General features: G+C 46.2%; 5 gene segments (V, D, J or C); all 5 read right to left on the minus strand.

Moving 5' to 3' along the window:
* Window positions 1-2,971: 2,971 nt before the first annotated feature.
* Window positions 2,972-4,223, minus strand: LOC128337921 (immunoglobulin lambda variable 9-49-like). The segment is given in 2 exon segments: window positions 2,972-3,974; window positions 4,139-4,223. Coding segments are annotated over 2 exon segments (378 nt in total).
* Window positions 4,224-6,623: 2,400 nt separating this feature from the next.
* LOC128338037 (immunoglobulin lambda variable 4-69-like) lies at window positions 6,624-8,902 on the minus strand. The segment is given in 2 exon segments: window positions 6,624-6,934; window positions 8,840-8,902. Coding segments are annotated over 2 exon segments (357 nt in total).
* Window positions 8,903-16,932: 8,030 nt separating this feature from the next.
* LOC128338038 (immunoglobulin lambda variable 3-19-like) lies at window positions 16,933-17,660 on the minus strand. The segment is given in 2 exon segments: window positions 16,933-17,339; window positions 17,492-17,660. Coding segments are annotated over 2 exon segments (453 nt in total).
* Window positions 17,661-21,286: 3,626 nt separating this feature from the next.
* Window positions 21,287-21,815, minus strand: LOC128338039 (immunoglobulin lambda variable 3-19-like). The segment is given in 2 exon segments: window positions 21,287-21,606; window positions 21,751-21,815. Coding segments are annotated over 2 exon segments (366 nt in total).
* A 1,787-nt stretch (window positions 21,816-23,602) lies between these two features.
* LOC128338041 (immunoglobulin lambda variable 2-23-like) lies at window positions 23,603-25,409 on the minus strand. The segment is given in 3 exon segments: window positions 23,603-23,721; window positions 24,854-25,168; window positions 25,333-25,409. Coding segments are annotated over 3 exon segments (480 nt in total).
* Between the last annotated feature and the right edge of the window lie 1,299 nt (window positions 25,410-26,708).

A 26,708-nucleotide genomic window follows, 5' to 3' on the forward strand; every position in this document is an offset into this window, starting at 1 on the left:
TGATCTCTGAGGTCTCTGGGGAATGAGGAGAAAATGGACCAACATCTCCCCCTAATGGTACATGACAGGATAGCAACGAGGTTTTCACTGAAGCCAACTTACTAAGTTTGATTTGCACAAATCTAAAGAACATTTAAGGTTCAGATTCTATACACAGACTGGCAGCAGCTTCTCCAAGCTTACAGGCGGGAGTCTCTCTCAGCCCTGTCTGGAGATAATGACAAGAAGTGAGGCTGGGACCTTCTATAAGCAAGTATGCAGGTGCTCTTTCCAGGAGCACCTTGGAGAAGCCGCTGCCAGTCTGGGTAGACAATACTGAGCTAGACGGACTAATGGTCTGACTCAGTATATGGCAGCTTCCTACATTCCTGTGTCACAGCACAACTTTAACAGCAGGTTTTCGAAGGAAGCTTTTGCCAAAGGTTTACACTGAGAACAGAAGGTTAGCAATAATCTTCATGGGAAAGTGATAAGTGTGTTTTGCAAGTTGTTCTTAACTTAAAGGTTGTACCCTTGAGTCGGTGTCGACTCCTGGCAACTACAGACCCATGTGGTTGTCTTGGGTGGAATACAGGAGGGGTTGACCATTGCCTCCTCCCACGCAGTATGAGATGATGCCTTTCAGCACCTTCCTATATCACTGCTGCCCGATAGAGGTGTTTCCCATATTCTGGGAAACATAGTTGTTCTAAATGAACGAAATGATCTATCAGTTCATTTCAGCTTTGCAATTCCAACCAAATTAAGCACTGATCACTGTAAGCTTTCTTAGTATTGCTGCTTGCTTGTACTGTGGAGGGAGAGAGGAGGTTTCTGTCTCAGTTCCCCATGAGATTGTACCACTGTGGATCATGCTACCAGTGCTATACCAGATGTAACAGTAATAATCTGCCTCGTCTTCAGGCTGGACGTTAGTGATGGTTAACTGGGCAGTGGTCCCAGAGGCAGAGGCAGTGAACCGGTCCGGGATCCCTTCTCCCCTGTTGCTGCAGCTGTTACAGTGCACAAAGCGAGGGGCCTGCCCAGGTCTCTGTTGAACCCAGTTATAATAGCTGCTCCAGCTCCCACTGCTGCTTCTGGTGCAGGAGAGTTTGGCAGTTTGGCCCAGAGACCCAGATACGGAGGCAGGCTGAGTCACAGTTGCCTGTGAAATGACACCTTTGCCAAGGAGAGAGAGAGAGAGAGAGAGAGAGAGAGAGAGAGAACAAATGAGTCACCTCCATTCATTTTCCTGCTCCAAGATATATAAATATATAAATTTATATATTTATAGATAATTTATAAATGTATAGATAACAACAACAACAAATGTTTATATACCGCTTTTCAACAAAAGTTTCCAAAGTGGTTTACATAGAGAAATAATAAACTAAATAAAGATGGCTCCCTGTCCACAAAGGGCTCACAAACTAAAAAAGAAACATAAGAGACACCAGCAACAGTCACTGGAAGTACTGTTCTGGGGGGTGGATAGTGCAAATAAATGCTCTGTTCTTGGCTTATAAGTCTATGGAAAATGTGTCCTCCACACAATTACCTGAGCAGTAACTGAGAAGTGCAAGGAAAAGCAGAGCCCAGGCCATGGTGAGCTCTCAAGTGTTTAATTCTTCCAGGTACCTGGCTGTGATCTTTCCTCTCTTTTCTTATATCCTCCAGAATGACCTAATTGCCATTCATGCAAATGCAAATATCTTCGGTGCTCATTGGCTCCACTAGAATTTCCTGCCTCCCCGAAGTAGGTGTGATGTTCTAGCAAAGCTAAATACCAAATTTGAATAAAGGCAAGATTTAAACATGCTGGAATCAGCTCCCACTTGGGCCAGGATGAAAAGCGATGAGGTGGTGGTGGTCAATCTAACCGAGGGTTTCTCAGACCTGGGTTGCCAGATGTGGTTGAACTGCAAAGCCCATTATCCCCAGCCAAAATGGCCTTTGACCATTGTGTCTGGGGTTGATGGGAGTTGTAATCCCAAATCCAGCCACATCTGAGGATCCAGGTTTGAGAACCACCGCCCAGCTCAACAAAAGTTGATCAGGAAAAGAAGCCTTGATTCCCATAGAATCTTTTAGTTTGGAATATAACACTTGTGAACGTTCATAATGTAGGAGAAGTATATATTGCTATGCACTACCCAGAGCCTTTAAGTAAGTAAGTAAGTAGCAGGTCTTGAGGTAGCAAGCATGACTTGTCTCCTTAGCTAAGCAGAGTCCACCCTGGTTGCATATGAATGGGAGACTTGATGTGTGAGCACTGTAAGATCTTCCCCTTAGGGGATGGAGCCGGTGCTCTGGGAAAAGCATCTAGGTTCCAAGTTCCCTCCCTGGCAGCATCTCCAAGATAGGGCTGAGAGAGATTCCTGCCTGCAACCTTGGAGAAAGCGCTGCCAGTCTGTGAAGACAATCCTGAGCTAGATAGACCAATGGTCTGACTCAGTATATGGCGGCTTCCTGTTTTCCTATGGTGATTCTCCTTATATAGCAGGGGAAGAGCAACTGACCATATCCATCCCCTACACAGCATCCCTCCAGTGGCTGTTGCTGGTGTCTATCTTGTGTTTCTTTTCTTCTTTTTTTAGACTGTGAGAGCATCTTCCCTTTGGGGGCAGGGAACCATTTTATTTATTTCATATCTATGTAAACTGCTTTTGTTTTTTGGAACTTTTATTGAAAAGTGGTATATAAATGTTCACCGTGGTCATAAATCACTGTTGCTAACTTCAGATAGAAGACATGTGAAATACAAAGATAGATCTTCATACTACTTGTGGAAAGAAAGAATCCAAGTTTTCACTCTTCTCAGATTTGGGAATGCAGAATGATTCATTTGTTATTGTAACCATAGAGTTGGGAAAGAGCAGAGGGGAATCTTCTTTTTGTGTGGACCAAAAACCAGGGTCATCCCATCCATGTGGAGAACTGAAGCAGGTTGCATAAGGTAGCACATATTCTGGAAGAGAAATAAATGTTCCTTGCTTTGTCGGAGATTTTTAATCATCGAACAATACAAAAAGGATACACAATTGTTTGTTCCATTTTTAACTGAACTTGGTTTGCACATTCAACACCTTACAAAGTGTCTTCCTCTCTCTCTCTCTCAAGAGGTGACATACAAATATATTAACTGTGGGGTTCCTAACCTATCACACTCCAGATGTTTCTGAACTACAACTCCCATAATCCCCGGCTACAATTTAACGACAAGGTCAATACAAAACCTCACAAACAGGAGATTTGGCACATATGCTGAACAGGATGGAGGATGGATCCATTTCACATCACAGATGCAGGGTCTGCAGATGAAGACTCTCAAGTCTATCTCTTCCAAATGTGGAGAGAATAGAGCAACATCTCCCCTTAAAGGTGAAAGCCAGAATAGCAGGGCATCACAATCTCCATCACAACTTTTAGAGAGCGTGTGAAATCTTGGCTTTTTAACCAGCTTTCATCCTTGTGGGACACTCCAGGTAGATTATGTGGGTTCGTTTGGGAGGGTGTTAGTTGGCCCTGACTTGTAGAAAGGTGGACAACTATGCGTTTCAGCTTTATGAGTCAAGCCAATTTAGGTACTGCCATGTGTTCTCTCAATCGTCTTCATTCCCCACTCTGGGGAGGAAGAGAGAAGGTTTTTGTCTCAGTTCCGCATTAGACTGTATCGCTGTGGAACATGCTAGCAGTGCTATACCATTCCGCACAGTAATAATCAGCCTCATCTTCAGCCTGGACGTTAGTGATGGTCAGGTAGAAATTGTTCCCAGAGCCAGAGGCAGTGAACCGATCCGGGATCCCTTCTCCCCTGCCGCATCCACTACGACCACAGTGCACAGAGCGAGGGACCTGCCCAAGTCTCTGTTGATACCAGTCATAATATCTACCCCAGCTCCCTCCACTGCTTATGGTGCAGGAGAGTTTCACTGTCTGGCCCAGGGACACAGACGCAGAGGCAGGCTGTTGAGTCACACTCTGTGAATGGACACCTTTTGGAAAAAGAAAGGGGAAAGGGGAAAGGGGAGAAAACATAAGTAAACTTCTGGAAATATCATAAAAACATGATGACCCAATGACAAAAATAGCAATGCAACAAATATATGCTGTTCTTGGTCCAGAGGCCTATGTAAAAAACAGCCTTCCATGTTCTCACCTGAGCAGTAACTCAGCAGTGCAAAGGAAAACAGAGCCCAGGCCATGGTGAGCTGAGCTCTCTAGAGTACTTTAACTTCCAGAAGTAAGTAGATAACTGGGTGGGACCTTGCCTGTCGTTTCTTAAATCTTGGAGAATGAAGGAAGGTCCCTGTCCATGCAAATGTGTCCTATGGTCAATGGCTCTGTATGAACTTCATTTCTGTATCAACATCCATGATCGTAGGACACATTTGCATGAAAGGGGTATTTTAAAATATTGGGGAAACCCCTTGCTCTTTCCAGAGTGGGTGGGAAAGGCTGTGGAAGCATATACAACACTGAGGAAATAGCAAGAAGAATAGAAAGGGTATTTTCACAAGCATGGCCAAGAACATGTTTACTGTGAAATTAGTCACTTGTGGATATTTTCAGCATAAGATTGGATGCAGGTGAAGCCTTTTGAAATCTAACAGCTAATTATTCAGTTATATTCAAATAACAGAAAAAGAATACAAACAAATACTTGTTTGGTACACGTTTCACCTGGTGAAGTTCTTTTCTTTCTGTTCTCTCAAAACGTACTAGACAAATGTATCAAATAAATATATTAACATACATTTTTATGCAGAGGCCGCTCTGGGAAGAGCATCAAGGTTCCAAGTTCCCTCCCTGGCAGCATCTCCAAGATAAGGCTGACAGAGACTCCTGCCTGCAACCTTGGAGAAGCCGCTGCCTGTCTGGGTAGACAAGCCTGAGCTAGATGGACCAATGGACTCAGTAGAAGGCAAGTGTTCCTAAGAGAGGCTTTGCAGGAGAACCTCTCCAGTTTACTCTGCACCTTATTTTGAACCCCAGCTTCTCACTCTTAATCAGAAGCCAAGATATGAAGAAATGGACTGAGCAGTTTCCTAAAGGAAAGCCCCTTCCAAAGCCTCTATCGCTTTGTGGCACAACCCAGTCAATTTCCAATCTTTTCACAGCCAGTAAAAAAGCCACCTAATGGCGCAGCAGGGAAGTAACTTGTGTAGGGAGCAAGAGGTTGCTGGTTCGAATCCCCGCTGGTATGTTTCCCAGACTATGGGAAACACCTATATCAGGCAGCAGCGATCTAGGAAGATGCTGAAAGGCATCATCTCATACTGCGCAGGAGGAGGCAATGGGAAACCCCTCCTGTATTCTACCAAAGACAACCACAGGGCTCTGTGGGCGACAGGAGTCAACACCCACTCAACGGCACAACTTTACTACTTTAGTCTTAGCCTACATGCTTAGGTGGTGCATAGATACATCATCACTAAGCATGAGTGAATACAAAATCCCCCAGAGAGTCGGCATCCTTGCTGAAGAGTTGACTGGCTTCCTTTATACCACAGAGGCAGGGTCTGCAGGTGATCTCTGAAGTTCCCCAAAAGTGGGGGGGAATGGACCAACATCGCCTCCTAAAGGCAAAAGCCAGAATAACAGGCTGTCAGCAGCAAGAAGAACTCAGACAAACTTGGAGGTTTGTCTTCCTAAAATGAAATTCTCATATAAGACTATTATAAAGCACCGTATTTCACTTCTCTGAGATATCTGGAGCTTTTTCTTTCCCAAGGAAATGGCTTTGAGGACTGTGAGCAGAGGAACCCCTAACACGAGGCAAAGTGAAGTCGTGGTCTCAAGGGGCAGAATATTGGGGCACCCACAGGAAGCCCCACCTACTGCCATGAGAGCAACTCATCTAGACCAATCTGACCCTTACAAGGACATCCTCCCTGCTCACAGTCCTTGCGATGTTTGCAAGAAGCATGCTGGTATGTGCAATGTCCCTTCTAACAGAAGATCCCAAATGTTGTTGACTACAACTCCCAGCATCCTCAGCCAAAGCCCACTGCAGCTAGGGATTCTGGGAGCTATAGTCAACAACGTATGGGATAGGGACCACTGGAGGAGAGCCTGCTTGCTTGCATGCAGAAGGTTCTAGGTCCTCCCACCCCGACATCTCCTAAATAGGGCTGATACAGACTCCTGCCTGCAACCTTGCAGAAGCTGCTGCCAGACTGGGGAGATAGTACTGAGTTGGATGGACCAAGGGTCTGACTCAGTATATGGCCGCTTCCAATGTCTCTATGTTTCCATATGCTTTGTGGAAGGATTGTGCACTGTATTATTACAATTTTTAAGTGGGTAAACAAAATGAATGCCTCCAAATTCGCTCATCATGTCGCTCATTTGAACATCAGGAAGCAAAACAGCCACTCCCCAAAGTTGAATCTCCACATTTCTGGATCTCCACATTTCTGGATCTCCAAAGAATCACCACATTTATGGAGCCAACAGAAATCAGCCTCTCTGCATGGGCAACAGCCACCCTATGGCAAGGCTTTGGATTCTTCCATCTAGTCTGAGAGTCTCTGTGGCAATGCTTTTCAAAGGCAGTGAATCAACCTCCAGAGCAAAAACGTTGTTCCTCCCCTGAGCAGAGGTTTTTGTCTTAGTTCCCCTTCTGAATGTATCACTGTGGGTTACATGTAGCTGCTCCCACTGCCTTCAGCTTCACCGCAGTAGTAGGTGGCCTCATCCTCTACCCGGACACCACTAATGCTCAAATAGCGCTCCCCACCCGATTTGGAGCCAGTGAACCGATCGGAGATCCCACTGGCTCTTGTGCTATCACGGTATACAAGAAGCCGCGGTGCCTCCCCGACTTTCTGTTGATACCAAGCAACAACATAGCTCTGGTGCTCACTGCTGAGAGTGCAGGTGAGTCTCACTGGGTTCCCCAGTCTGGCAGACTGGGACGGAGGCTGCGTCAGAGTCGCGTATGAGCTGACATCTAGAAACAAAGACAGACATTCACATATCACTTGGTGGTCTGGTGTCTTCAAACAAGCCATTGAAAACTCATCAAAAAGTTTTAGAATGAAGGTGCTCTTCCATTTCCAAGTTTTACCTGACTAACTCATCCTCTCACCTGAGCAGTAAGTGAGGAGGAGGAGAAGCATGGCCCAAGGCATGATGGGAAAGGTGAGCAATTGCCGTTCTGGAGGAATGCAGCACTGTTTGGCATCCTTTCTTTCCGTCTTCTTAAGCAGCTCCTGGAGTCTTGATCCAGCCTCGTATGCAAATACCCTGTTTGCTCATTGGCTCCAAAAGTCACTGGAAGCACCTCCCCCTTTTGCTGCAGAAGAGCTAAATCCCCAAAGGCTCTGGGTTGCCTTCCCTTAAAGAAGATTTCAGAGTCCTCCTGGCACTAGAAGGAAATGCTTATTGAATAATTGAAACTGAAGATCAGTAAGTAAGAAGGAGAAGGAGAAGCATGGCCCAAAGCATGATGGGAAAGGTGTGCAATTGCCTTTGTGGGGGAATTCAGCACTGTTTAGCACCCTTTCTTTCCCTCTTTTTAAACCACATCTGGATTTGTATGCCAATGCACTGCTTGCTCATTGGCTTCAAAAGACACCAGAAGCACCTCCCCTTTTTGCTCCAGAAGATCTAAATCACAAAAGGATCTGGATTGCCTTCCCTTAAAAGTACTTTTCAGAGCCCTAGTGCCACTAGAAAAAATGCTTATTGAAATGCCCGAAGACCAGAACATGTCACAACAGTATAGAATTATTTTTCCAATGATATGCTTAGGAGCAATGTTCTACTCAGGCCAACAACCCAAGATCAAATTTGCGGGCTTCTTTCTTGACAGAAAGAAAGTCCATACAGCCAATCATGCCAAAGTTGAGGGAGGAGCTTCCTCCCTCAGCTCCAGTTCCAGGGCCAAGATCATGCGGTTACGAATGTGGATGTACTGCCCGGAACCTTGGGTTGTGGTGACGAAACTCACTGCAACCTAAATGTGACTGGAGTTCCAATCTTGAACAAGGATGCATCTGATGCCTCACTTGAAGTGCCACAGCGTCTCGGCCCACCCTGACCACGAGCATTCCTTGAGGCATCCCAGGTGGATTCCGTGGTCTGATTTGGGAGGGTGTTGGGTAGTCCAGACTTCTAGAAAGAAGTGAAATTAGGTGGCCTTTCTATGCAATTCATCCTTGTTACTGAACAGATTTAAACACTGCCCCATAATGCTTTCTTAGCATGCTTGGTTCTCCACTCTGGGGAGGAAGAATGAAAGTTTTTGTCTCAGTTCCCCATTAGATTGTACCATTGTGCAACATGCCACCAGTGCGATACCAGATGTAACAATAATAATCAGCCTCGTCTTCAGGCTGGACGTTGGTGATGGTTAAGTGGGCAGTGGTTCCTGAGGCAGAGGCAGTGAACCGATCTGGGATCCCTTCTCCCCTGTTGCAGCCGTTACAGTGCACGAAGCGAGGGGCCTGCCCAGGTCTCTGTTGAACCCAGAGATATTCAATGTTCCAGCTCCCACTGCTGCTTCTAGTGCAGGAGAGTTTAATGGTTTGGCCCAGAGACACTGACCCGGAGGCGGGCTGAGTCACTGTTGCCTGTGAACTGACACCTTTGAAAAACAATACAACGAAGAGAGAGAAAATTAAAGGTCTTCATTCTTTTTCTGTCCTCCCAAATACAGAAATATCCACTTACTAAGCACCATTGAAATAAATGGGACAAATTGGTCATGACTTCCTTTAGCCCATTTCATTGCAATTCGATGGAATCCTAACTAGCTTTGTCTGCATGTTGCCCATTATGACCTAATGATGACATATAATGCAATAAACTTCTGTTGTTGGCCCATAGGCCTTTGAAATGTGCATACCCTTACCTGAGCAGAAAGTGAGGAATGCCAGGAAAAACAGAGCTCTCGACATGGTGAGCTCTTTCGGAGTTTGGCTGCCTCAAGGAAGCAGGTGACGAATGAGTTTCCTTCCCCCTTCTTTCTTAAATCTGCCAGGATGACATCTTGACCCTTCATGCAAATGTGGTCACTGTTCATTGGCTCTGCTGGAACTTCGTGACTTCATTGAGAAAATGTGATCAAAGTCAAATGCCATGGAGTAAATCTGCATAAAGTTGCTTTATAAACAGACGGAGAACAGTCTGTTTTTGTCAGGACGAAAGCCAAGACAGTTTTTAAAACACTTCTTATGGAATGAACCACTGCTTTCATTCTTCCATCACAGACTTCAGAGTTAGGGTAGAAATAGAAAGTGGGGAACTGGGAGCAAGCAGATTCCTCACGGAAACATGCTTCCCAAACTTCTGTTGCTTTGCCACACAAGCCAGGCAAGTTAAAGTCTTTACAAATGAGAGATGTTTCAGCTTCTAGCAGGCAGCCATGTTATGCCAGTCAAGAGTCTGAGCCAACGTTCATGGGTGGTCTGCTACAGTTACTTGATCTCTATGCATGACTAAAGACAAAATCCCCCAGAGAGTAAACATGTATGCTGAACAGTTCCCTGGTCCACTTCACACCACAGGTGCAGGATCTGCAGGGGGTCTTTGAAGTCATCTCATTCTACCCAAAGTGAAGATATCAGATCAACATCTCCCCTTGAAGGAGGAAGGCAGAATAGCAGGCTCGCTCACCAGCAGAAACTCAGAATGTGGCATCTCTTCCGTGCTAGTCTTCCTAAAAGTGACTACGTCTATCAGACTTTCATAAAGTACCACATCTCTGAGATGTCTGCAGTGCTTTGTTTTACAGGGAAATTGCTTTGAAGACCATTTCAGTATACTTCTGCTAGATTTTGTGAGAACCTTTGGGAGGGTGGGTAGGTAGTCCCAGTTGTAGATGGAAGTGGGGCTAAATTGTCTCTGTATGCATTTCAGCTTTATAATCCAAGCAGATTTAGGCACTGGTCGCACTAAACTTTCTTAGTATTCTGGGTTCCACACTCTGGGGATGAAGAGAGCAGATTTTTTGTCTCAGTTCACCATTAAACAGTACCACTGTGATACTTGCTACCAGTGTAATACCATCATGTGCAGTAATAATCAGCTTCATCTTCAGCCTGAACGTTAGTGATGGTTAAATGACCATTGTCCTCAGAGGTGGAACCAGAGAACCGATCCGGGATCCTGTCTCCCTCCCCTTGTGCTGCTGCTGAACCACACAAAGCGAGATCTGGTTGGCGGAGACTAGAGACAGGGCCTTTTCAGTTGTAGCCCCTTGGCTTTGGAACGCCCTCCCTGAAGAACTTCGCCATGCTCCCTCCCTCTGTGTTTTTAAAAAACATCTCAGAACACACCTTTTTAAGGAGACCTTTTAATGCTCCATTATTATTTTGTTATATCTGGTAGGTTCTTTAGGTCCTTTAGCTTTTTATAATTTTCTGTTTTAAATTGAAACTAATAATTGTGGGTTTTAATCTGACTTTAAAAAAAAAAAGTTGATTTTATTACTTTCATTGCATCTGTGTCTATTGTCCTGAGCCACCCTGAGCATTAGTGCACTGGAGGGGCAGGGTATAAATATTATAAATAAATAAATAAATAAATAAATAAATAAAGTGAATAAATAAATAAAGTGAATAAATAAATATGGCTTCTTAAGACCTCCAGCATGGCCCCTAATCTTGATGAAGCCCACCACACATTATTCGTTTACTGGTATGGACCTCAGAAAATGTTCCTGAATGTAGGAAAACCATGTACATGGAAAATGCTCCCTGCATGGTGAACAGCAAGAGTGACTTAGCCAGCGAAACCCTCCATGATGTAGGGGACCACCCAAGAGAGGTTGGGCACAAGCCAAGAGAAGGGGGAAGGGAAGGGAGCCGTTTTCTCAATGAAAGACCCTGCCTAAGGTTTCTCTTGTTTTGTTGACAACCCAGTCAATCTTTTCAAGTGGGCAGTCAACCTAGTAGGCAGCTCTGTTGTGAAAGCCAAGAGGCTTCGTCTATGTTCTTGGGCAGGGCACGGTTACTCGATTCAAAGCATGAATGAACAGAAAATCCCCCAGAGACTAGACACGTATGCTGAAATTGCCTGGTTCCGCTCACACTTCATGGGTACAAGGTATGCAGGTGGCCTCTGAAGTCTTCTGACTCCACCACAAATTGAGAATGGTCCAACTTCTCCCCTTAATGGTGAAAGCCAGAACAGCATGCATTCATAACCTCAGGCTGTCACACCAGCACAACCTCAGGACGTTGCATCTTTTCCAGCTTCCCCTTCCTACAGTTGACTTCTTATATCAGCCTTTTGTTAAGTACCACATCTAACTTCTCTGAGATGTCTGGAGCGCATTCTATTGCACAGAAATTGCTTTGAAGACCACAAGCAATCCCTGGGGATTTTCCCACTGGGTTATGTGGGGTGATTTGGGGAGTGATGCTGGCTTATAGAAAGAAGAGGGGCGAAATGGCCTTTCTACACATATCAGCTTTATAATCCAAACAGAACCAGGAAAGGATACATTTAAGCTTTCTTGATATTCTGGGATCCCACTTGTGCAAGGAAGAGAGAAGGTTTTTGTCTCAGTTCCCCATTAGATTGTACCACTGTGGAACATGCTACCAGTGCTGTAATATCTCATACAGTAATAATCTGCCTCATCTTCGGGCTGAACATTGGTGATGGTTAAATAACCATTGTCTCCAGAGGTGGAACCAGTGAACCGATCTGAGATCCCTTCTCCCCTGCTGCAAGCATCACAGTGCACAAAGCGAGGAGCCTGTCCAGTTCTCTGTTGATACCACGAAAAGTAGCTGCCCCAGCTACCTCCACTGCTTTTTGTGCAGGAGATTTTCACTGTTTGGCCCAGGGACCCAGATGCAGAGGCAGGCTGGGTTACACTCTGAGAACTGACACCTATACAAAAAGAAAGAGGGGAGGAAGAGTGTAATTAAATTTTCTTGTCTCCCAAATATTATGATACCATGATAACATAATAATGCAAAGAGATGTCTTCTTCTTGGCCCAGAAGCCGATGCAAAGTCAATCTTCCACACCCTTACCTGAGCAGTACGTGAGAAAAGCAAGGAAAAACAAAACCCAGGCCATGATGAGCTCTCTAGAGGAGTCTGCCTTCCTAAAGAAAACAGGTGACTGGTTGGGACCGTGACCCTCTCCCTTTCTTAAATCCTGCAGGATGACATCATGGCCCGTCATGGAAATCTGCTCTGTGCTCATTGGCTCGGCTAAAACTGTATCCCTCCACTGAGAAAATCAGATATTCTTGCAAAGCCAAACCCCATGGGATAAATTTGCATAAGTGAGCTTTATAAACACACTGGGCACAGCCCTTATTTCATCCAGGATGTAAAAGGAGGCAGTTTTTAAACACTTCCCAAGGAAGGAACCACTGCTTTCATTCTTCCATCGCAGAGTTCAGATTTATTGTGGAAATGCATTTGCTCGAGGCCATTTTGAACCACAGAGTTGGAAAGGACAACAGGCCTCCGTTCTCCTCTGCAGGGGGAGAAGCAGGGCTGGCTGTCCATATTGTGAACTGGAGTGGGCTGCATTGGGTGAGAAATATTCTGAGCTGGGAAATATTGAGGTGGCCCACTGCCAACTTATCTTCCACTCCCTCTCACCAGGTCACTACGATGCCAGTGACACCATATTGTAAAATCAGAGGGGAGGAGATGCTCTAGCCAACACTCTCCTCTCCTCTTTAGAATAGGCTTTAGAATACAATGTAGGTTCCCAGACTGTGGGCATCAGAGATGGAAGGAGAGTCTCTGCTCACAAGCTAAGCAAGAGGAGGAAGAGGAGTCTGCTGGCAACCTTCTATCCACTTACCCTGTGCCACTTTCAAAGACTGAAGAGGTCAGCTTTGAACGGGAGCTGGGCCCCAACAGGACCATGGGGGCAAGGGCAAAGCAGGTTTGGTGTGCCACAAAACTTTGGCCCACCCTGACCAGGAACAGTCCTTGTAGGACACTCCAGGAGCGTTATGTGGGGTGATTTGGGATGGTGTTAGCTGGTCCAGACATGTAGAAAGAAGTGGTTCTAGATGGCCTTTCTGTGCATGACAGCCTTGTGATTCAAACAGATTTAGGCACTAGCGCATAATGCTTCCTCAGCATTGTCAGTTACTCACTTTGAGGAGGAAGAGAGGAGGTTTTTGTCTCAGTTCCCCATTAGACTGTACCACTGTGGAACGTGCTACCAGTGCCATAATATCTCAAACAGTAATAATCTGCCTCGTCTTCAGCTTGGACGTTGGTGATGGTTAAATGACCATTGTCCCCTGAGGTGGAACCGGAGAACCGATCCGGGATCCCGTCTCCCCTGGTGCTGCTACCGAACCACACGAAGCGAGGGGCTTGACCAGGTTTCTGTTGGTACCAACCACAGGAACCCCAGCTCCCTCCACTGCTTTTGGTGCAGGAGAGTTCCACTGTCTGGCCCAGGGAAGCAGAGACAGAGGCAGGCTGAGTCACACTCTGAGAACTGACCCCTTTTTGAAAAAGAAATGGGGGAAAGAGCATAATTAATTTTCTGGTCTCCCAAATATCACAAAAACCATATGACCCATTGAAAATAAATAAACAGATTTGTGTTCCTGACCCAGAGGCCTATGTAAAGGCAATCTTCCCTATTCTTACCTGAGCAATAATTGAGAAGTGCAAGGAAAAACAGAGCCCAGGCCATGGTACGCTTCTTAGAGAGCCTTGGCTTCCTGAAGAAAGCAGGTGATGAGCTACGACTTTCCACCTCCTGTCTTAAATCCTCCAGAGTTATAGGAGGATACCCTTATGCAAATTTGCCCTTTGCTCATTGGCTGCCATAGAGCATCAAGTCTCCCTGAAAAGATGTGCTGCATTAGTAAAGCCGGGAGATTAGAAATATTTGGGAAAGTGCTTTCCTTGGTCTGGGTCAGGCATCCCCAAACTGCGGCCCTCCAGATGTTGCTGAACTACAACTCCCAGCATCCCTAGACACAATTTTTTGTGGCTGGGTATGCTGGAAGTTGTAGTTCAGCAACATCTGGAGGGCCGCAGTTTGGGGATGCCTGGTCTGGGTGAAAAAGAGGTCAGGGAGGCATATAGGATGCTGAGAAATATGTTGGGAGGAATAGAAAGAAAGGGATTTTCACAACTGTTGCCAAGAACACACATTTTGTGTGAAACACGTCACTTGTGAATATTCCCAGTGCAGTTAGCAGGTGAAGCCTTTTAAACCTGAATATTTGATTGATTTAGTTATATATAAATCCATTCATAAAATTATCCCAAGGTGGTATACAAAAGGAAGACTAAAATTCCACAAAATCACATCAAAAATGTTAAAAGCAATTAAAAGTACAAAAACATCAAAGCACCAAAGACAGCCATTAAAACAAAACCAAACCATCCATTTATGACCAAGGACAGAAAAAGAATATGCAGTTGTTGATTGCTGATTGTTTTTACTGAGCTTGCTTTGTACACTCCACACTTCGCAACATTCTTTTCTTGTGCTCTCTTAGGAGGGGCTCTACGAATTTATTCAGCAAATAAATATAAAGATAAACCGATGGAGAGCAGCACTCGGAACTTCCGAGCTTTGTTTTCCTTCCCCATCTTTGGGAGTGTTTGTTATGGAAGTTGGTTTTCTTCCTGCCTGTGAGAGCAGTTGAATCTATTTAGGGTACACAAGAGTCTTGAGCCACCATTGTCTTGGATGCCAGTCAGTTGATCTTTGAGACCCTCTTCTATACTGTGAACAGACTTTGCTGGAGAAACCCTCCAACTTGCTATGCTTAAGAACATAAGAACAGCCCTTCTGGATCAGGCCAAATCTCATCCAGTCCAGCATCCTGCTCCACACAGTAGGCAGTCAGTTGCATCTGGGAAGCCCACAGCTGGGGGAAAGAGGGGAATTGCCCCCTCCCGTTGGTGTTCCCTGGCACCTAGTGATCAGGGGCATGCCCCCTCTGCTCCTAAAAGGCAGTATGCAGTAGGGGTGTGCACGAAACGGATTTTGCTCTCCTTCCGGTCTTGGAACAGAACACAAAATGAGCAAAAGGTTCCATCAGAACAACCAGGTGAGCCAGTTGTTCTGCCAGAATGACCCTGGTCCATCTGAACAGACCAACAGCATTCTGAGCACCATTTCAGAATCCAAAATGGTGCTCAGAATGGGGTCAGGATGTTCCACCTCGGAACGGGTCATTCCATCCCAAGCTCGGAATAGGCTCCCCTTCTTAGGGCTGTTCTGAGCTCAAAACAACTTGATTTGAGGTGGAACATTCTGACCTTGGGACGTTCTGCACACACCTAGTATACCACTGTGCAGGCTAGTAGCCACTGATAGCCCTATCCTGCATGAAATTGTCCAAATCCTTTTAGAAACCATCTAGATTGGTGGCCATCATGGCATCCACCAGAAGTGAATCCCATAGTGCCCCTGTACAAACTATATAGTTCAACTACATAGTTCCACTTCTGTAGAGAGGTACTTTCTTTTGTCTTTCCTGAAAAGAAAAACCTCTCTCTGTCCACTTGATCCACACACCATGCACACCTCCTTTTGAAACCCAGCTTCTCATTCAGACACAGAAGCCAGAGGCTTGAGCTGTTTTGCAAAGGAAAGAGCCTTCTTCCCAAGCCTCTGTGCCTTCACTGAACCACCCAGTTAAGAGTCGGTCTTTTCACAGCCAATACTCTTAGCCTATGTTCTAGGGGGGCATGCATGGTTACTTGATCTCTAAGCAAGAGTGAAGTCCAAAATCCCCCAGAGAGGAAGCATGTATGTTGAACAGTTGGCCGGTTCACTTCACACCACCGGTGCAGGGTGTTCGGGGGGGCGGGGGGGGGTGTCTCTGAAGTCTCGTTCTCCGGAGATGGAAAGAATGGAACGACATCTCCTCCTAAAGGTGAAGGCCAGAATAGCAGGCTCTCACCACCCACAGGAAGCCAGAACACAGGTGAACACAGACTTCCATGTCTGTCTTCCTAAAATAGCCTGGTTGTATGTCCAATTCCTATGAAGCAAGAGGTCTCACCTCTGAGATATTTGGAGTTCTTCATTTGGCAATGAAATGACTGTGAGGAGGGGAAGAGCTTTTATGAGGGAAAGAGGGATGGTTGTCTCAGCAGCAGAATCCTGCAGCACCAGCAAGGTAGGGTCCCTGGCTGTTGCCTTCAGAGCAGCTCTCTGGGACCAATCTGCCCCTTGTTGGGAAGGACTCTGCACACACTCCTTGCAAAGCTTTAAGGAAGCCTGGGGAGAGAAGAGGAGGCTGTAGCTTGCCAGCCTTCCCTGCTCTCCACCCCACGTGCATCACCTTCTAAGCTCACAAAGGTCAATTTCGAAAGGGAGCTGCCCCCCGCCAGAGCCATGGGGCAAGGCAGCCCTTGACGTCTTGTCTCAGGTGCTAGGGGTGTGCAAACAGGTTTGAATCTGAGCCCGTTCGATATCGAACCGGTTCCATTTGAAGGTTCGGGGTTGAGCCGAAACAACCCTGGTTCAGCTCGACCCTGTACCGAACATCCTCTCCCACGACCAGGCCACGCAGAGGCCCATTGCATGCACGCAATGGCCTCCAAACAGAAGGGAAGGGTTTTGAAGAAGGGAAGGTGGCAGAGGGAGGGGAACCTCCACAGACCACCACCACCCTGCTGCCACCTCAAAGAACACCCCCATAAGGGTTACGGTGTTGTTGTTTTTTAAATCCATTTGTGAACCCCTCCTGCACCGAACCGAAACGCTGTGGGGGGAGTTGAGGGGATGCCAGACCAAACTGGCCTGGTCTGGTTCAGGTCCATATCAGACTCGAACCAGACGTGATCAGCCAGTTCCATTCACACCCCTATCAGGCACCACAATATCTTGGTCCAACCCAACCATGAGCAATCCATGTGGGACACAGCAGGAGGATTAGGTGGGGTGAATGGGGAGGGTGTTACCTGGTTCTGGCTTGTAGAAAGAAGTGGGCTAGATGGCCCCTCTATGCATTTCAGCTTTATGATTCAAACAGGTTTAGGCAGTGATCGCATCAAGCTTGGTTGGTATTCTTGGTTGCCTACTCTGAGGAGGAGGAGACGAGGTTTTTGTCTCAGTTCCCCATTCAACTGTATCACTGTGGAACGTGGTACCACCAGTGTAGGACCACCTTCCACAGTAATAATCTGCCTCATCGTTGGGCTGAACATTGGTGATGGTTAAATCACCATTGTCCCCAGAGGTGGAACCAGTGAACCGATCCGGGATCCCTTCTCCCCTGCTGCTGTAATACAAAAAGCGGGGGGCCTGTCCAGGTTTCTGTTGATACCACGAGAAGTGGCTGTCCCAGCTCCCTCCACTGCTTTTTCTGCAGGAGATTTTCACTGTTTGGCCCAGGGACCCAGACGCGGAGGCAGGCTGGGTTACACTCTGAGAACTGACAGCTTTCAGGAAAAGAAACAGAGAGAAACGGGGATAATTAATTTTCTGGAAATATCACAAACATATATTGATTCAATGACAAAGTTAATAATGCACACAGATTTTATGTTCTTGGTCCAGAGACCTGTGCAATGCCAATCTTCCATTCTCTTACCTGAGCAGTAACTGAGAAGTGCAAAGAAAAACAGAGCCCAGGCCATGGCGAGTTCTCCAAAGGACTTTGACGTTGTGAATTAACCAAGTAATCGGATGGGAGCTTCCACCTCCTTTCTTAAACCCTGCTGAGATCAAGAAGGACCCCTGTCATGCAAATATGTCCTCTGGTCATTGGCTTGGCTAGAACTTGATATCTCCACAGGGAATACGCATTGCTCTAATAAAGCCGAGGACCATGAGATAAATTTGCATGAAAGATGTGTTTTAAAATAGGGGGGGGGGACCCTTTGCTTAGTCTAGGGTGAAAACGTGTATGTTGAAGTACATAAGTCATTGTGAAAAAAGCTGAGAGGTATACAGCGAAAGGGCATTTTTGTAAGTGTTGCCAGGAACATGTGTTTCGTGAGAAAGGTCATTTCCACATGTATTGCCAAGAACCCATGTTTAGTGTTAAACTTGTCACTTGTGGATATTCTCAGTGTAGGATAGGCTAGAGTATTTTGAATTCAGATTCCTTTATATTTATAAGGATACTTCTGTCACCAGTGCTTTTTATCACCTTCATGAAACCACCTACATGGTGAGGTCATCAGGGGAATTGGTGCTGGGTGTTTTCAACATATTGATGACACCCAAATCCTTATTTCCATGTCATCGTCATCAGGAAATGGTATTATCTCCCTAAATGCCTGCCTATAGGCAGTAATGGGCTGGATGAAGGATAATAAATTGAAACTGAATCCAATCAAGATAGAGGTGTTAATTGGAGGTGGGGTCATAATCTGGAAGATGGGATAGAAGCTCCTGTTATAAGTGGGTTACACTCCCTTAGAAAAAGTAGTAATGTAGTTTAGGAGTGCTCTTAGATCCTGGTGTCATGCTGGTGTCTTAGGTGGAGGCCATGGCCAAAAGCACTTTTCACCCACTTTGGCTGATAGGACAGTTACGCCTGTAACTAGCAATGAGCTCTATGGCTTTCTGCCTTTGTATGTAGTCCAGAAATTCCAGGGAGTCCAAAATGCAGCAGCCAGATTGGTCTCTGGGGTAACTCGGAGAGACCACACCATGCTTGTTCTTAAACAGGTGCACTGGCTGCTGGTATGTTTCCAGGTGAAATATGAAGTGCTGATTATCATCTTTAAAGCTCTGCACGTCACATATTTAATGTGAAATGTGTCACTTGTGAATATTCTCAGTGCAGGATTGGTAGCAAGTAAAATTGTATAAATATTCAGTTAATTGTCCAAATATTGTCTGTCTAAATATTCAGTTACAGAATGGCCAAATGCCTCCACCTAAAGGTGAAAGCCAGAATAGCAGGCTATCAACACCGGCAAGGACTCATGGGGTCTCTCTTCCATGTCAGATTTCCTAAAATGAACTTCTTGTATGAGAGTCCGGTAGAGTTTAAGAACTCACTTCTCTGAGATATCTGGAATTCGGTGTTTTGCTATGAAATGCTTTAAGGAACATGAGGGACCCTTGCGGGACACTCCAGTTGGATTATGTGGGGTGATTTGGGAGTGTGGGAAGGTGATTCTGAATTGTGAGCTGGTCTTGTGGTAGCAAGCATGGATTGTCCCCTTTGCTAAGCAGGCTGTGTCCTGGTTTGCATTGAATGGGAGACTACAGGTGTGAGCATTGTAAGATATTCCCTATTAGGGGATGGGGCCACTCTGGGAAGAGCATCTGCATGCTTGCCTGCAGAAGGTTCCAAGTTCCCTCTCTGGCAAACAGAGATTCCTGCCTGCAACCCTGGAGAAGCCGCTGCCAGTCTGTGTAGACAATACGGCATTTGATCGACCAATGGTCTGACTCAGTAGAAGGCAGCTTCCTATGTTCCTTTTGCAAAGAAGTCAATGACCTTTCTATGCATTTCAGCATAATAATTCAAACGGGTTTGGGTACTCATGACATAAAGCTCTTCTTTTTATTCTGGGTTCTCTACTCTGAGGAGGAATAGAGAAGGTTTTTGTCTCAGTTCCCCGTTAGATTGTACCACTGTGGAACATGCGACCAGTGCTGTACCACCTCATACAGTAATAATCTGCCTCGTCTCCAGCCTGAACATTGGTGATGGTTAAATAACCAACATCTCCAGAGGCAGAGGCAGTGAACCGATCCGGGATCCCTTCCCCCCTGCTGCTGCCGCAAGCATCACAGTGCACAAAGCGAGGGGCCTGTCCAGGTCTCTGTTGAACCCAGGTATAATAGCTGCCCCAGCTCCCTCCACTGCTTTTTGTGCAGGAGAGTTTTGCCGTTTGGCCCAGAGACACAGATGCGGAAGAAGGCTGAGTCACACTTGCCTGAGAAAGGACACCTTTTAGAAAAAGAAAGCGGGATAAAGGGGCAATGAGTTCACAAAGCGCTTCATAATGGTCTCCCAAATATCATTTCAAAAAGCATGACAATCCAATGATCAGCCAAAGAATGCAAACGGATTTGCTTTTCGAGGTCAAAAGGGCTATGTAAAGTTTCACTGCCATGCCCTTACCTGAGCAGTCATTGAGAAGTGCAAGAAGAAACAGAGCCCAGGCCATGGTGAGTCCGCTAGAAACAGATAACAGATAAATGGAGAAAACAGATAACTGGGTGGTACCTTGGCCAGCCTTTCTTAAACCCTCTCGAGCTCAAGAAGGATGCTCTCCATGCAAATGTGGCCTCTGGTCATTGGCTCTGCTAGAGCTTTGTTTCTTCCCAGAGAATATGTGTTGTGCTTGCAAAGCCAATGATCATGGGGCATTTGCATGAAGGAGAGATTTCATTATATTGGGGAAACCCTTTGTCCAAGATGCAAAAAAAAAAAAAAAAGAGGTGATGGAGGCATATAAGACACTGCGAAAAGCAACTGGGACTGAAAGAATAGAAAAGAATAGAATTTTTACTAGTGTTTCCAAGGACACTTGTGGATATTAGGGGTGTGCACAAAACCGGCTGGCCTGTTCGGTCCGGCACCTCCTCGAACCCCCGCCCCCCATTTTGTTCAGTTTGTGGAGGGATCATGAATAAAATAAAATAAAATTTTAGTCACTTACCCCCTCCGGGGGTCACTAGCACGGCTGCAGGGGGGCCTCCGGAGGCACCTCCTCTCCCCGCCGGCCTCCAAAATTGCCCCCCTTACATGGTTCGGGCATGCTTTTGGCTGTTTTCCCTGGCAATACAGGGGTGTAACTATAATAGGACAAGGGGAGACAGTTGTTTGGGGGCCCACTGCCTTGGGGGGGGCCCCCAGAGGCAAGTCACATGACTGACTCCCCCACCTGCACACCCGCCCAGGCTTCCTTCAGTTGTATTCATCCTCCGAAACTGATGTGAGTGTTAAGACCTGGAGATACCAGAACAGCTTTAAAATCTGGTCTCTGGGCCTGCACCAACCTTGCTACGCCCCTGTGGCAGTATTTCTGAATTTGCACCCAATCACACCGTCAATGACTGTGTGATCAGAAGTCTGAGTGTCCAGCTATGAATTCCTCCCGCACTAGTCTCAGAACAGATGTATTGGTCCCACAGGGTACCCTCAGCCATCCAAGAGATATGGGGCTCAAGCAGCAAGCCCCCAAGAAATATACAAGCAGGGATGCATGGTGCCATTTTTTATTGGAGGCAAATGTGCCTATTCGTTCCTGGTATATTAGCAAGCATTAAACCTTTTTTTAAATGTTTCTCTTTTTTTTACTTTTTAACACTGCATTTTATTGTGTCAGATTGAGGCACTGGTCACATTTAGCTTTCTTAGCATTCTGGGTTCCACACTCTGGGGATGAAGAGAGCAGGTTTTTGTCTCAGTTCCCCATTAGACAGTACCACTGTGATACTTGCTACCAGTGTAATGCCACCTGGCACAGTAATAATCTGCCTCGTCTTCAGCTTGGACGTTGGTGATAGTTAAATGCCCATTGTCCCCAGAGGTGGAGCCGGAGAACCGATCCGGGATCCCGTCTCCCCTGGTGCTGCTGCTGTACCACACGAAGCGAGGGGCTTGACCAGGTTTCTGCTGGTACCAACTACAGTCGTACCAGCTGCCGCCACCGCTTTTTGTGCAGGAGAGTTTCACGGTCTGGCCCAGGGACGCAGACGCAGAGGCAGGCTGAGTCACACTCTGAGAACTGACCCCTTTTTGAAAAAGAAAGAAAAAAGAGTATAATGAATTTACTGGTCCCTCAAATAGCACAAAGACAGGATGACCCCATGATAGCATAATTAACGCAAACAGATTCACTGCTCCTGACACAGAGACTGATCTAAAACCAATCATACCTAAACAGTAATTCAGAAGTGCAAGGGAAAACAGAGCCCAGGCCATGGCGAGAAGGCTTTGCCTTTCTGAAGGAACCAGATAACTGGGTGGAACCTTTTCGCTCCTTTCTTAAATCCTCCGGAGCTGCAGAAGGACCCCCTCCATGCAAATTTGCCCTAGGGCCATTGGCTGTGCTAGAACTTCCTAGTTCTGCTGAGAATATGTGTTGTTCTAGGAAAGCAAATATTCACAGGACACAACTGCATGGAAGAGATATCGACAAATATCGGGGAAAGCACCTTGCTGTGTCCAGGATGAAGATGAGGCCATGGAAGTGTAAATGTTACTGTGAAACATGTTGCGAGAAATGAAAAGAAAGGGCATTGTCATATGAATTGCCAAGAATACATGTTTAGTATTAAACCTGTCACTTGTGGATATGCTCAGTGTAGGATAGGTTGCAGGTGGGGCATTTTGAGTTTGGATTGTGCAAATATTCCTTTATCATTTTTTTAATGTAAACCGCCCTGAGCCATTTTTGGAAGGGCGGTATAGAGATCGGATACATAAATAAACATCAATATGAATAAAGATATTGATATTTATTAAATATTTATTATTTTATTAATATAAATATAGGTATTAATCTTTATTAATAAATACATTGATATTTATTACATGTTTACTAAATAAATAAATAATCAGGTCGTGGAGAAAGGATACATAACTCTTTATTGCATACTGTTTTTATTGAATTTTCTTTGGACATTCAACGGCTTGCAAAGTGTCTTTACTTTTCTTGTTAAGAGGGGGCTTGCCTCTTATGAAGTCATTAAACAGAAATACAGACTTTTGGAAAATGCCAGGTGTGGGAAACATCCGAAATCTTGGCTTTTCCTCCTCATTTTGGCAGTCTTTAATTGTTATGGGAGTCGGCTTGCTTCCGCCTGAGAAAGGCAGCTGTGTGGTCAACCTCCCAATCACAATTAAAAGAGAGAATCATGTTTTCTTTTCCTAATTAGAATCATGAATAGCAATGAATGGAGGCTCTCAAAATGGACTCCCATTCATCTTATTTGTTGGAGGAGGAGGTGCATGTATTTCAGAACCGAGGGAGCTGGACCCAGTTCAGGTGCACAAGGGTCTTGAGCTACCACTGTCTAGGATCCAAGCAAGTTGATCTTTAAGACCCTGTTCTGTACTACGAACAGCAAGAGAGACTTTGCCAGAGAATCCCTCCAGATTCAGATGCATCTTAAGAGCGTTAAAAAAGGCCCTGCTGGATCAGGCCCAAGGCCCATCTAGTCCAGCATCCTGATTCACGCAGTGGCCCATCAGGTGCCTCTGGGAAGTCCACAACCGGGGGAAAGAGTGACACGGGCCCCTCCTGCTGGTGTTCCAGAGCAACAGGGGTATGCCCTCTCTGATCCTCATGGAAATATACAGCTAGCCAGGCTGAGACTAATAGCCGTGGATTTGCCTAATCCCTTTTTAAAACCATCTACATTGATGGCCTTCAACAGATCTTCCAGCAACGAATTCCACAGATTTAACTACACATTGTGCAAAGGATTAAGTTATTTTCTCCGTCCTGAATTGAGCTTTGATGAATGGTTCTGCTACTATGAGAGAGGGAGGAAAGCTTCTCTCTGTCCACTCAAACCACACTATGTGCACCTTATTTTGAACAACAGCTGCTCACTCCTGTGCACAGTCCACAATATAAGGACCTGGAATGAGCAGTTCCCTAAAGGAGAGACCCTTCCAAAGCCTTTGATCCTTCGTAGCACATTGTCACACAGTCAACTTCAGGTCTTTTTACAGCCATGAGTCTTCGCCTCTCTTCTTGGGTGGGGTACGATGACTTCATCTCTAAGCATGAGTGAAGAAAATGTCCCCAGAGAGGAGGCGTGCATGCTGAATAGTCTTGTGCTTCAACTCACACCACAGGTGCTGCGTCTGCAGGGGGTCTCTGAAGTCTAATTCTTCAACTGTGGAGAGAATGGAGCAACATCTCCGCCTAAAGGAGACAGCCAGAATAGCCAGCTATCACCATAAGAACACAGGAAGCTGCCATCTACTGAGTCAGACCCTTGGTCCATCTAGCTCAGTATTGTCTACCCAGACTGGCAGCGGCTTCTCCAAGGTTGCAGGCAGGAGTCTCTCTCAGACCTATCTATCTTGGAGTTGCTACCAGGGAGGGGACCTGGGACCTTCTGCATGCAAGCAGACAGCTGCTCTTCCCAGAGCAGCTCCATCAGATCTTAGTGCTCACATGTAGCCAGCACCACCTGTGGGAACTCAGAACAGAGGATTTCTTCCATGTTCGTCTTCCTAAAACAGCCTTCCTAAAATGGGCTTCTTGTACTACAATCTTGTGAAGTTTCAAGTCAGATATCTGGAGAGCTTGGATTGGCAAAGAAATGGCTTTGAGTTGGGTGAGCAGGGGTAGCCCTTTCATGAGACAAGATGAGGGAGTCATCTCAGGCAGCATCTTAATGGAGTGCCAGTGGGGTTGTGAGATCCCCGCCATACACACACACACACTGCTGCCATCGGGACAGCTCCTTGGGACCCCTCTGCCCCACACAAGAGAGCCTCTACCCCACAGTACCTTGCAAGGTTTGCAAGAAGCACAAGAAGAGAGAGTGGGGTGCTCTCAACCTCCCTGCCCCCTGTGACACTTCCAAAGCTCACCAAAAGGTCAGCCCCACGAGGGCTGTGGGGAGAGGAAATCATGCCCTACAATATCTTGGCCCAATCCGTGATGCACCATGAGTAATCCCTGCGTGGTTATGTGAGGCGATCTGGGTTGCTGTTGCCCTGACTTGTCAAAAGGAGTGGAACTAGATGGTCTGTCTGTGCATTCCATACTTGTGATTAAACAGATTGAGGCCCTGCCCCATAGCACTTTTAAGCCGGGGATACATTCAAGCCATTAAAGCACCAGCACAGAGTGTTCATCTTTTTTGTTCATGTTGGTTTTGCAGCCTGGCATTTGATAATGTGTGATTTTTTTCTTTCCTTTTGGTGGAAGCCAGCTCTTTAAAGTTTCTTGATTCGGCTCCCTCCTCTGGGGAGGGAGAGAGGAGGTTTTTGTCTCAGTTCCCCATGAGATTGTACCACTGTGGAACATGCTACCAGTGCTATACCAGACAACACAGTAATAATCTGCCTCGTCTTCAGGCTGGACGTTGGTGATGGTTAACTGGGCAGTGGTTCCTGAGGCAGAGGCAGTGAACCGGTCCGGGATCCCTTCTCCCCTGCTACAGCCGTTACAGTGCACGAAGCGAGGGGCCTGTCCAGGTCTCTGTTGAACCCAGTAATAAGTGCTGCTCCAGCTCCCACTGCTGCTTCTGGTGCAGGAGAGTTTGGCAGTTTGTCCCAGAGACCCAGATGTGGAGACAGGCTGGGTCACAGTTGCCTGTGAAATGACACCTGTGTCGGGGAGAAGAAGAGAGAGAAAATAGATTTCAACGACCTTAATTCAGTGTCTGTGTCTGAAAATTGTATTTTAAACATCCTGTAAGAATGCGTATAATAAAGAGCAAAGCTTTGCTCTTGGTCCTGAGATCTTTGACGTGAGTCCTCCATGGCCTTACCTGAGCAGTAGCTGAGAAGTGTAAGGAAAACCAGTGCCCAGGCCATGGTGATCTCTCAAGAGGGATTGTGCTTTCGCTGATAACGGGGTGGCATCTTCCTCCTCCTCGCTTAAATCCTCCAGAATAACATAATACATATTCATGAAAATGCAAATACATTCTCCTCTCATTGGCTCCGCTAGAACTTCCTATCCCAGGGAGGAGACATGATGTTCTCGCAATGGCAGACACCACAGAACAGATTTGCATACAGAAGAGATTAAACAGCCTGGGACCAGCCACCACTTTGGCCAGGATGAAGAGGAAGGAGTCAGGGTAGCCACTCATAATTCATCATGAATGTTTCGGCCCAGGAACTTTTACAAACAGCAACTGAACATGGCTTCGCTACACTTAGGGGTCATTCACACAAGCAAGAACTGTGTTCTACCCTTGTTTGGGTAGAGGCTGTGTGTCCTTCCAATGTTTGGTTGTGTGGAAGCAAGGTAGGAGGAAAACCTAGGTAGTTTTTCCTCCGACCTTGCTTCCACACCATCACTTCTACCCAGGTTTTCCTCCTACCTTGCTTCCACACAGCCAAAATATGGGGGCACACACAGCTCCCAGACCCGGGAAGAACACTGTTTTTGATTGTGTGAATGACCTCTTAGGCTGGGGGGAAGTCATATGAGGGAACCATTTACAGCGACATTAGGATGGCCAAAGAAGATGTTATACATACAGCCAATGACATTATTCAGATTTCCCCCCCTGACATTTTAAAAAAATAGTCTTAGACATGACCCAGGTAAACTGGAGCATTTGAATTGCCTCTTATTTCCATGGTAGAGTAAAGCACAGCTCGTCCGGTGCCGACTCAGGGCCAGGCCTTTTCTCTAGCCACTTTTCCATTCAGAACACAAGGAAACCGATACGGATAAGGCCAGTTCCTAGGTCGGGCAGGAATTATTCAACATTCCGACTCGATTCTCGAATGGAGCCAGAAGTTCCTTGGCAGTTCAGCTCTATGCCTGATTGAACTCAGTCAGGAAGACCCAGAAAGAAGAGCACCCGTGGGTGGCAAACCATTCTCCTGCTCCACTTCACCACACATGAGTGAGCATGCAGGTGGCCTTTGAGCATCTCTCCTTTGGTGCTATGTGTGGAAACTGGCCAAACATCACCCACTGCAGGCTGAAGCAAGGGCAGCCAACATCGCATACGCTTTGCCTAATAGTTTAAAGCAAAGTTCTTGGGCACAATCCAGCCAAACCTGAGCAAGCCCTATCTAGTCCTTCCATCCTGTCCCTAAGAGTGATTAAGTCAATGAACCCTTGGAGACATACCAGAAGGCAAGGAAGGAAGCACACACACACACACACACACACACACACACA

This window comes from Hemicordylus capensis, chromosome 15 (genome assembly GCF_027244095.1).
Source record: "Hemicordylus capensis ecotype Gifberg chromosome 15, rHemCap1.1.pri, whole genome shotgun sequence".
In the NCBI taxonomy this organism is placed as follows: Eukaryota; Metazoa; Chordata; class Lepidosauria; order Squamata; family Cordylidae; genus Hemicordylus; species Hemicordylus capensis.